The 12103-nt window shown below is 43.2% G+C and overlaps 1 protein-coding gene across 1 annotated transcript in view; it reads right to left on the reverse strand.

The window, feature by feature from the left end:
- Nucleotides 1–12103, reverse strand: part of SH3TC2 (SH3 domain and tetratricopeptide repeats 2) — a 62235-nt gene that overhangs the window by 18000 nt on the left and 32132 nt on the right. The window contains exons 10-12 of the mRNA XM_001104761.5: nt 9492–9533; nt 7675–9369; nt 7387–7567 (exon numbers count right to left, since the gene is read on the reverse strand). Coding sequence (XP_001104761.4) covers nt 7387–7567; nt 7675–9369; nt 9492–9533 — 1918 coding nt within the window. The remainder of the gene's footprint in view (nt 1–7386; nt 7568–7674; nt 9370–9491; nt 9534–12103) is intronic.

Raw genomic sequence — 12103 nt, forward strand, 5'->3', positions numbered from 1 at the left:
TGTCCATTACATCAAGACCCACTTAATAAATTCCTCCTAAGCAATCTGTGCCAGGAAAAAAATTGCTCCAACAGATACATGTGTTTATGTTCTTTTGTCAGACAGTGAGAACCTCATACAGCTTTCCCCTTTTTACTCAGCTACCAGGAAGCTTAGTGCTAATTTACAGTAACCACCCCCAGGTACATAGAAACACCCATTTATCTGCATCTGTAGTTGGTCTTTGTTCTTTTATATTTTTTTTAAGTGTTCTGTAGGAGAAGGTGATTTACACATGCTAAATAAATACAGCATCACAGCATGTTTTCTTCGTTGAACTGGCCATTCTGCAAAGGGACAATGACCTTATGTGTACAGGGGTTTCCTCTAACACCTAAAGTATTTCCCAATCTTCCATTCAGTATCACTCACATTAGTGGTAAAGGAAAAGTGGATATTTATTTCCTCCCAATTGTACAAATAGTAATCTTGGAGTTTAAAACTATAAACTATTCAAATTAAAAATCATAATCTAGATCAATTTACAGAACAATGGAGTAAAAATTTCCAAAAATTTACTCCTCTATAAAAGCAATGAGAACAGGCAATAATTATCTAAATAAAATTTTTCAGAACTCTGGATATTAAGCAAAGGTTTGCAGGGAGTGTTTATTCAGGAAAACGGCTGAATCTTGTTATGAAAGTGAGCTTCATTGCTTTTCAACTTGCCTTAGAGACATCCTGCTTGTCCCTAGCTCTGTGGTACACTTAAAAACCAACAGCCTCACAATAATGGTAGCTGGGAAAACCAGCAACCTAGCAACCACTGAAGGAGACAATGAGCTTGAAATCCCCCAAAGTTCCATCCCCAGGGAACTGTTACTGTTTGATCCGTTTGGAAGCTCCCTGGAAGCCTCTGCTCACAGGGCTTGTTTTCATTTAACCTCACTCAGAGCTCACTCAGCGAAGAACAGCCTTTTCCCTGAGGCATGTGTCAAAAATAATCAGCAGCAATTGTTTAATATGGTCACTGCCTTAGGTGGTGAAAACATTCAGAGCAAACAAGAAAAGGTCAAAAAAAACCAACACACACACGAGAGGAAAAGTTGGGAAATGAGATGTCCATAAAAAGTTTTAAAAGTTCTAACATATTCCTGGGAATCTAGAAAACCACATGCATGTGCAGGGCTGTGGGCATGACCAGGAAACGGCTAAGATTTTTATTTTTTTAAAAAAAGCTAATTATTACCCCAGAGTAACCATTAAGAAAATAACTGAAAGAAATACAGGATAAGAAATAACAAGGAAATTAAAATAATATACAAGAAAAAATCTATTTAACACAAAAGAATGCAGTAATGGAGAAATAGAAAAACAAAAAGATATAAGCTATTAATATAGAGAAAAAATAGCAAAATTGCAGACATAAATCCTGTCTTACCTGTAATTAAATGTAAATGTATTAAACACTCTAGTTAAAAGACAAATATTGAAGAATAGAGAGGAAAGAAAATGTTTCTACTATATGCTGCCTACAAGAGACATACTTTAGATTCAAAGACACAAATAGACTAAAAGTATAGACCATGTTAACAGTAATCAAAGAGAGCTAGAGTGGCTATGCTAATATCAGATAAAAAGATCAAAATTGTTATTAAAGACAATGAAGGACATTTTATAATGATAATAGACTCAATCCATCAGAAAGGTATAATTATAAACATACATGCAGCACCTAATAACAATGCCCCAAAATACATACAGAAAAAGCTGACGGAATGGAAGGGAGAAATAGACAACTCAGCAATAATTAGAGATTTTAATAACACACTTTCAATAATGGATAGAAGAACTAGACATAAGAACAACAAGGAAATAAAAAAATTTAATTAGACCTAAAAGATATTTATAGACTACACCAAACAACAGAATACACATTCTTCTCAAGTTTACATGGAACATCCTTCAGAATAGACCATATGTTGGGCCACCAAACAAATCTCAGCAAATGTAAAAAGAATACAATCATACAAAGTTTGTTTTCCCACCACAATGAAATGAAATTAGAAATCAGTAACAGAAGGAAATTTGGAAAATTCACAAATATGTGAAAATTAAACAACATACTCCTAAATAACCAGTGAACTGAAGAAGAATCACAAAGGATATTAGAAACTACTTTCAGATGAATGACAATAAACACAGCATACTGAAATATATAAAATGGCATAGGCACAAAACTCAGAGGAACATTTATGGCTGTAAATGCTTATATTAAAAGAGAAAAAGATCTCAAATCAATAACCTAATATTCCACCTTAAGACACTAGACAAAAAGAACAAAGTAAACCCAAAGCAAACAGAGGAAAGAAAATAATAAAGATGAGAGCAAAAATACGTGATATAGAGAATAGAAAAAAATCAATAAAGCCAACATTTAATTTGTTTAAAAATTGTTTTTAATGACAGATCTTTGGCTAGTCTGATCAAGAATAAAAAAAAAGAAGAGTCTCAGGAATTAAAGTGGACAATACTTTATAGAAATTATAAAAAGGTTATAAAAGAATACTATGAACAATTGTATACCAACAAATTAGTTAATTTAGATGAAATGGACAAATTCCAAGAAAGACAAAAACTACCAAAACTGTTCCAGAAGAAATAGAAAATCTAAATAAACCTATAACAACTAACGATACTGAATTAGCAATTTTCAAAAACAAAACAAAAAAACTCCTTACAAAGGTAAGTCAAGACTTAGAAGTCTTCACTGGTGAATTTCATCAAATGTTTTAAGGAGAATTAACACCAATCCTTCACAAACTCTTTCAAGAAATTGAAAAGGAAGGAATATTTCCCAACTCATTCTATGAGGGATCAAGAAGTGAAAAGACAACCCATGGGCTGGGAAAAAATATTTGTAAATCATATATCTGATAAGGGACTTGTATCCAGAATATATAAAGAATTTTTACAACTCAAAAATCAAAAGACAAACAACCCAATTTAAAAAATGGACAAGTGAATAGACATTTCTCCAAAGATATGCAAAGGGCCAGAAGCACATGAAATGATGCTGAATATCTTTAGTCATTAGGAAAATGTAAGTCAAAACCACAACGAGATACAGTTTCACTCCCGCTAGGATGACTAAAATTAAAAAAGACAGACACTAACAAGTGGTGGTGAAGATGAGAGACATTGGAACCCTTATGCATTGCTAACAGGAATGAAAAATAGTGCAGCCACTTTTAAAAACAACCTGGCAGGTCCCCAAAAGTTTAAATATAGAATTATGGTGTGACTCTGTAATTTTGCTCCTAGGTCTACCCAAGAGAAATGAAAACACTTCTTCACACAAAAATTTGTTCATGAATGTTTGCAACAGCATTATTCATAATAGCCACAAAGCAGAAACAATTCAAATGTCCATCAACTGATGAAGGAATGAACAAATGTGGCATATCAGTACAACAAAATATTATTCAGCCATAAAAAGTAATGAAGTATTGATACATGTGACAACATGGATGAACCTTGAAAACATTATGCTAAGTGAAAAAAGCCAGACACAAAAGGACAAATACTGTATGATTCCATTTATATCAAATGTCCAGAATAGGCAAATCCGTAGAGATAGAAAGTAGATTAGTGGTTTCCAGGGTTGGAGCGAGGTTGAGTAATGACGAGTGACTGCTAATGGGTACAGGCTTTCTTTCAGGGGCCATGAAAATGTTCTGAAATCAGATAGTGGTGATATTCACAACTGTGTGAATATACTGAAAACTAAATAGCACACTTCAAAAGGCTGAATTTTATGGTGTGTAATTAAACCTCAATAAAACTGTTAGTACGTAGTTCCAGATCCAGCTCAATTCAAGAAACTCTTTTATAAAATTTTTGAATAGTCGGTCTCTGTTTGAATACTTGTAAAGGCAACAAGCTCACTCTTACACAGGGCAGACTGTTCTGTTTGTGGGTATTTGGATTGTTTTTTCTAACCACTGAATTCCCCAATACCTACCACAGTGCCTGACACAATGGAAGGGCTCCCATAGTGTGATAAAATGTTGGACTGACATTTCACAGTGATATTTTTAAATGAAAAAAAGCAAGTAAGAGAACAGTATATTATGTAATAGAAATTTTATCTTGATTCCATTTATGTAACTAAAACATGTGCATATTATATTTAATATATCTAATATTTATTTAAGATAGAAAATATGTATCATATATAATCTTTAATATGCATGAAATATTCCTGCATGGGTATTTTAAAATCTTTAAGTAGTTACTTCAGGAAAGTATCAAGGAAAGGGAAGTTGGAAGGGAACCTTTATTTTTCACCTATAACCTTCAATACTAGTGTAATCTTTTTTTTTTGTTTTTTTTCTTTTGAGACACAGTCTCGCTCTGTCACCCAGGCTGGAGTGCTGTGGTGTGACCGCGGCTTGCTGCAACCTCCGCCTCCCAGGTTCAAGCAATTCTCCTGCCTCTGCCTCCCAAGTAGCTGGGATTACAGGCACCCACCACCACGCCTGGCTAACTTTTTTGTATTTTTAGTAGACAGGGTTTCACCATGTTGACCAGGCTGGTTTTGAACTCCTGATCTCAAGTGATCCACCTGCCTCAGCCTGGTTAAAAAGGTATAATGCTTTTTAACCTTAAGCAACTACATAATTTTAGAAAAAACTATGTTCCTCACGAAGTAGAATATCAAATCTCTGATATTCTACTTCACTATATGTAATTTGGTTCTTTATCAAAGGAGAATCCCTAAGAAAAGACACACCGTGTTCTGTGGCTAATACTGTATAGGCCAGTGTCCTCAAAGGGCTGTTGGAATGGGCAGCTGAGGTTCCACTCATGGCACTGTGGCTACTGTGCTGGTCACTAAAGACCAAAGAGCCTGCCTTGAAGCTGCAAACACCTTTCTTTCCTTACCTGAGCCCTAAGCAAAGGAGCCATGGGCTCCCCCACACAAAGCTCCACCATTCTCCATCATAATCATCAGTAGCTGTGTCAGCATATAGCTTCAGCTCAAGGACTGTGAGCTAGTGGACTAAGTTACTCACTAATGACTTGGCTACTCCAAACACACATGCACCGTATGTCTCTTCTGTGCCAAGCTCTGTGCTAGACATAATATCTGCCCACAAGACCTTCTGAACATACTACAAAGTCTTTCAACCCCTAAAAGCTGAGGTCTCTGATTTCAAAGGCACCCTAGAAAGCCCACAACTTTAAGAATCTGCACCAAAAATTCAATACACTTTGGAAGCAGCGGGAACTCTAGTATGAATATTCAGTGTCAGAATAGCATAACTAGCTGGTCCCAGACTCAACGTTTTACAGCTGGAAGGTACCTGATTCAACTTATCTTTACAGACAGAGGGAGACCAAGGGGAAAAGTGACTTATTTAAGGACACGTTATTAGGTCATGGCAGGATTAGGTTTTCTGGCCCCTAATCCAGTTTTGGTTGCTCTTCTCCCAGCTCTGTGGCTTCTGACTCCCTCCAGTAACTTCTTGGGCCATCTGTAGACCCATCCCTGACCTCCTCTCCATCACCCCCATCACATCAGGACAGTGATTCTGCATCCTGTCTTAACTAAGGCCTCCGTGGTCCATGCTGACAGCATCCAGGGCCTTCTCTCTGGCTTCCCCCTTAATATTTCAGTGGGTTTAGGCATCTGGAGTGGGGAGCTGGTGAGTAAAGGATGGCAGTGGGGTAGGTGATGTCTGGAAATATTTAAGACTGAGTTTGCCCAGTAGCCAGAGGTGCCAATAGCCTGACACATATTTGGCACTCTTGCTCCTGTTCCTTAGAATCCAACTTTTCCAGAGCCCAGTCCTACAATACCTCACCATGAGCATATGACTATGTCATCTCAATAGTTAATTCAAGCCTGTCTTCTGGATCTTCTCCAGAAGCATTCAGACTCCTAGGGTGTCCTAGAATGAAAGCAGGGTGGAGCTGGGGCCTCCTGACTCCTCACATGCTGCATGGATCCAAAGCTCCCTCCCTGGGACTGAAGGCAAAGACAGCTGGAGGTTTGGAGGATACCTGATTCTTGTAAAAGAGGGAAAGAATGAAGGAGAGTGAGAGGGAGACAGACTGGAGGAGAAAGAGAAGGGGGAGTGGAATTCATTATCTGATTATTCCTTATCTGATTGTCCAGGTGCACACAGTTACCATGTTGCTTAGAAATGCAAAAAAAAAAAAAAAAAAAAAAAAAAAAAAAAATTTTCATTTAATTATCTTCTCCTCAACCACCTCTCTCTCTGCTTAACAGTAGCGAATTTACAAGCTATTCTGAATGCTGTATTTTAGAAGTCATTTATAATTATGAATGGAATCCTGCAAGGCAAATCTGTTGCAAAGTGAACTTGAAGATCTTGCAAACCATGCAGGATTTAATGGAATCAATTTAAGGCTTGTTACAAAGCAGAACTTCAGTCTGCCCACTGGCAAGTGAGGATGAAGCAGCATTAGACCAGTGAAGAAACAATGAAGAGAAAATCAACAGAAGATGGCAAAATCTGCAAGTGATAATAATGTGAATACCACAGGGTTAAAGGAGGCATTTGGGTTAAACTGTTAAGTTTTGATTTCTTTTTTAAAAAATGAGGATTTTTAAGGTAGTGCTAAAAAATGAATCACAAAACAAAGAATGCCCCATTGTGCTGTTACATAATTTTGTCAGCACAATTAAGCCAAAAAGTCAACACTCCTTTTATTCCATGTTTATTCTAAGACTTAATGCATAGTTGAAATTATAATCTAAATATTCTTAACTAAAAGGTGAAAACACACTTCATTTCATAATCTACAATTTCATTTTAAAGGTAAGTTCCCAATACAAGTTTTTTTTTACCATGACATTTTACACCCCTGCTTTCAGTGGGGGTGTCCTTTCTTTAAAACCAATTGCCCTCGGTAATGAAGACCTCCTGAAGGTTCCTCTGTCCTTGGTATAACTGCCACTTCTCTGAATTATGCACCGTCAGCCATGATCCCGTGATAGGGATAGGGTTATAGAAACACACAAGTAATGGTGGCATAGTTAACATTACTGAGACCTACCTATGTATCAGGCACAATTATGAGTGTTTTATGAGCATTAACTCATTTATTCTTCACAATAACACTGTAAGATAGATGCCATTATTATCCTCCTTCGGCTGATGAGGAAACTGAGACATGGGGAAATTAAACAGTTTGCCCAAGGCCACACCACTAATAAGTGATGGATGCACTGTGGTGGCTGCAGAGCTCTTGCTCTTTTGCACAATGCCCCTCCTATACCGTGTACATTTGGACTTGGCTTCCTGTGGAAAAGAACACTGCTTCTCCCTAAGGAAGGAAAGCTTCTTCTAGGACAGTTCCTGAGCCGTGACTCACCTGGCGGTGTTGAGGTTCCTATAAAGCTGCCCTAGGGACTCCAGCAGCCTCCCTTCCATCTCCCGGTCCCTGAGTTGCTGAGCCAGGGCCAGCCAGTGCTCGTGGTAGGTGATACATGCCTCAGGATTTGGGGACACAGAGCTGTAGAAATGGCAGAGGGATTTGGTGGCCTGAAGCTGACCTGAACACAAAGCAGGAACATGAATGAGATGACTTGTGATAGGAAACAGACAAAACTTGCTTCAACAGTTTTCTCTATAGCTTCCCAGCAGCATGGGACATACTTACTCTTTAGGTGTCGATGCCTTAAGCCAAACAGCAATGCCGTTTCATAACAAAGAAGGCCGTGGGTCAGCTGGTGTCCAGACACCAAAACTTGGGCCAACCAGAGAAACACCTGTACTAATTCCATGTCTGTCTCCTTACTGGCCTGAAGTTCACAGTAGAGTCGTACAGTCTGCAGGAGATAGTTTCTGGCTGGATGCTGAGCCCAGGACTTAAGGCTCAGGTGGCCAAGATTGGCCATAGCCACTGCCTGGTTACGCACATCTCCCACCTCCTGGGCTCTGTTCAAGGCCCGAAGATAGCTCTTGGCTGCCCTGTTCACCCGGCCTTCACCTTGGAGTGCAAGTCCCAGGAGATTATAGACGACTCCCCTTTGAGTGAGACTCTCTGTCTCCTTCAGGGAGCCTAGCAGTGGCTCAAGCACATCCAAAGCCTTCTTGGCCTGGCTGGCTAAGAGATAGGCCCACGCCAGGCAGAGAGAAGACTCAAAGGATTCCTGCTCACCGAGCAGCTGCCCTAGCACCAAGGCCTGGCTCAGGTAGTGGATGGCACCATCAGGAGACCTGTGCTGGAGGTACACTTTGGAAAGGATGAGACACAGGGCCCTCTGCGTGCTCCGGTCTGCTAGTTCCTCACAGGCAGCCAGGGCCTGTCTGAGCATTGGGCAGGCCAAGGCAGAAACTTCACCCCAGCCTGGGGAGGGAACGCCAAGGAGCTTGGTTGTGTTCTGGAGGACCAGGTGGACCTGCCAAATAGGAAGAGACATCCCTTGGGCACTCTGGATACCATGTTGCTGGATGGAGGCCACTGCAAGGTGTGGAAGATATTTCTTGTCATACAGAAAACTCAGAACACCAGCCACAGCCTCAGAGGCAGGAGGGTGTCCAGAGAGGAGCTGCAGGCGCTCGGCGAAGGGCAGGACTTCCTCGTGCCGGCCTAGGCTCAGGAGCAAGCGGATGGCCAGAAAGCAGGCCCTGGCCTCCAGCGGGCTGCTGCCCACCACGATCCCCTGGCGCAGCACGTAGGCCACCACGTCAAGTTCATGCTTGGCACTAGACTCACGGTCAGGCAGGCAGGCCAGCAGGGCACCTGCCTTTTCCAACAGGGTGGAGCCTTTATGTCTCAGCCTCTGCTTCAGGTAGATGGCAGCCAAATTGATGTACAGAGCGGCCACCAAGCATAGGTCCTCAAATGCTCCATTGAGAATGTGGATGGCCTCCTCAAAGTACACCCTGGCCTGAGAGAGTTTGACCTTCCTGACGCTCAGCCGGCCCAGGAGGAAGCAGAGCCGGGCATGGGCCCAGGTCATGTGGCTCTTCTTGGCCCACTTTCTTGATGCCTCCAGGTAGGCCACAAACTCATCCTCCTCAGAGAAGCTATAAAAGGAAGAAGTGAGGAAAGAGAAGGAGAAGTCATAGAGACTCTTAAAGTGGTCAGCATAACCCTCATGATCCAGAAAAGCCAATATAGGGGTGAAGTTCTCAGCCTCCTCCTCCTGATCAGTGCTTAGGTCCATGAGCAGTTCCGGGTCATCAAGGTCATCGGGCTCCGGCAGGTGATAGCTGTCTGAGGTGGCCGAGAGGAGCTCCTCCTCCAGGCTGGAGTCCTCAGAGCTGCTGGACTGTCTGGAGCCCACGGCCTGATGCTCCTCCCAGGCTCTGCCAGGCCTGACCTCCTTGAAGCCTTCGGGCTGGGATGCTGTAAGGACAGGCAAAGTTGAGCAACCTTGGGCACCTCCACCTAAGGTGGCCGCTCTTGGCAAGAGGACAGAAGTGCTGTCCTCAAGGATGAATGTCAGGTTCAGCATGATCGCTACTCACCACTCAGATCATTTGGAGGATTCTGGATGGATTCAAACCCACCTAAGTAGAGATGAAGAACAGATCTGGTGTTAGGTCAGGATGGGCCACCAGGCCCATGCCTCCAGGTGTACCCCAGACCAGTTGCCCCTTAGGAGACTTGGCATTTAAGACCTTCAGTCATCATTAAGGAACAGGGCAGAATTATCCTTTCACCATCATCTTAAGAGCTGCAGGGGCCTAATCATCTTGTTTAACCCATGCACTTTACAGTTGGGAACCAAGGTATACGTGAAACTCAGAGTCCCAGAAGAAAAGCTGGAAACACAGGCTGTATGTCAAGAGGTGTGGGTACTGTAAGGGGATGGGGGGTGGGAACAGTGGAGGCTGTGATCGAATCTGAAGATCAGAGAGATGCGGCTCCCAAATCTCTCAGCGAGTTCACGATGGAGCCAGGACACAACTCCCAGCACAGAGCATGTGGGAGCACATGGTGCTTCCTCCCACTTCCAAATGTATCACATCCTTGCTTCTTCCCTCCTCCATTCATTCATCATTCATCCACTTGTCAGACCTTGGTTCCATGTAACCATTCGGCTGGACACTGTGTTTGTAAAAGCGGCAGGGGCGAGGGGCCGGAAGTGAAGGGCGAATAAAAAGGAGCAAGGATGCATCTGAGGATGAAGTAGAGGATGGGAGAATCTGGAGTGCAGTTTTAGACATTTGGGGTTTGAGGTACCTGCAGGAGCTCTAGGCAGATCATGATGTAGGTCTAGAGCCAAGGAGAAAAACTGAGACTTTGCAAACACAGGTTTGTGACCCACAGCAGGTCACACATTGCTGGCCAGAGTCCCAGGGCTAAATGTGATCACACAGGTGAGGCATGTGGGGGAAAAGAAAAGCAGTAAGGGGAGTGAGGGAGGGGGAGTTTGTTACTAAGCCTGAGCAACTCACTGGCAGCCAGTAGCCAGTGAGGGAGACTGAAAAGGCACAGTCAGAGAGAAAAGGGGGTTACAGAGGCCAAGGTGACTTAAAACATAGCCACCCAATGCCACCAAGTGCAGCCGGACTAGGTAAGAACCAAGAAGACAGCTTGGGTTTGGCAGTGAAGAAGTGACCGCTGTTAGCTAAAGCAGCCTCAGCGGAACTGTGGAGTGAAGGCTAGCTTCACACTTCACAGGATGGCAGCTGCTCGAGGGAAGATTCTACCTCTTCTTAGCAGAGAAGTAACAACTGTCTGTGCCACCACCCTGAGTTCTCCAGTGAACTTTGAGGACCAGCAAGCCCCTCACCAAGTCAAACGTTTTCCTGCTGTTCTCCAGAGAGGGCTTCTCCAGAGACTGTCATTGCAGAAACTCCAGATCTGCAACCCCCAAAGGGTAGAAAGCCCCGCAGCTCAAGATGGAGAGCTGTAGAGCTTGGCTAAGGAGAGCTGTTCAAGCCCCCGGCCTCTCTGATGTGCAGGGGCACATGACCCTCATGGGCCACCTCTTCTCTCCTGGCCAGGACACCAGGAGCATGAGTGATGCGCAAGTTACAAAGTGGTGACCCCTCTCTAGGAGGAAGAATTACAGAGGGCCATCCTTCCCTAGGTGTAAGCCTTGGGGAAGCTGCAATTTACCAACAAGATATTCTCCTGCTGCTTGCCTTCGTGCTGGGGCAGCCTGCACAACCCTAAGGTGCAGACTGCACGCCGCAGAGCTGCATTCCTGATCTTTGAGTGAGAGGCAAGTGCTGTCTGGGGCCTCCTCTTGCATCCTCCCCACCACTGGACCAACAGCTGGCACAAATCATGATCCAAGTCCGCCCCCTAGGCCTTCTCCCCAGGGAACACTGCTAGTACACCTCAATTTTCAGACATCAGGCTCCCATCTACTAGGCAGTGCTTACAACTCTAGCTTCCTGCTCAGCCTCATAAGGCAGTGTGAGCTGCTTGTGGCTTGTGGCAAGAAAGCTCTGCTAAGGCAGGCTGCTGATGCCTGAGGCAAGTGCTTTCACAAATGCTCTTTATACACGGACAAAGCTCTCAACTCCCCGCTCTACTCCTGGGAGATGGCCCGAGGGCCTTTTCAGCAGAATCTCTGGCTGTATCCATAAAATATGGATCATCTAATCTGGCTACACAGGAGCGGACACAACGTCACCCTCGATAAAGAGATGGGAGAAACAAAAATTCTTCCTCAAGTCACCATCAATGAGAAAATGTACTCCGTGACACAGAGCAGCAGGCCTTTCTCAAAGTAAGGGAAATGTATATCATTCAAGCAGTCGGTCTGTCCTTCAGACACTACTGAAAACTAGACAGTTTGTCAGAGGAATCTTTCACAATTGTTGAGATCTGATTCTGTGACATGGAAAACATCCAAGACTAACACATCCAACAATTCAGTGTCATTTTGTGTAGGGGGAAGTGTGGTAAAGTGGATTGCTCTGACTAGCAGTTCTCATCCTAGCTCAGGCACTAATTCCTTGAGGCCTGTTTCCCGATCTGTAATGTGAGACAAGCAATCATCCCTTAAGGCCTTTTCACAGCGGTAACATTTGCAGCCCCACCCATGTCACCGGGGGCCTACTTCAGTCCTAGAAGGTACCTCAGCCAGGACTCAGGAAGTTCTCCTTTCCCATGATTAGGA

This window comes from Macaca mulatta, chromosome 6 (genome assembly GCF_049350105.2).
Source record: "Macaca mulatta isolate MMU2019108-1 chromosome 6, T2T-MMU8v2.0, whole genome shotgun sequence".
Taxonomy (NCBI): Eukaryota; Metazoa; Chordata; class Mammalia; order Primates; family Cercopithecidae; genus Macaca; species Macaca mulatta.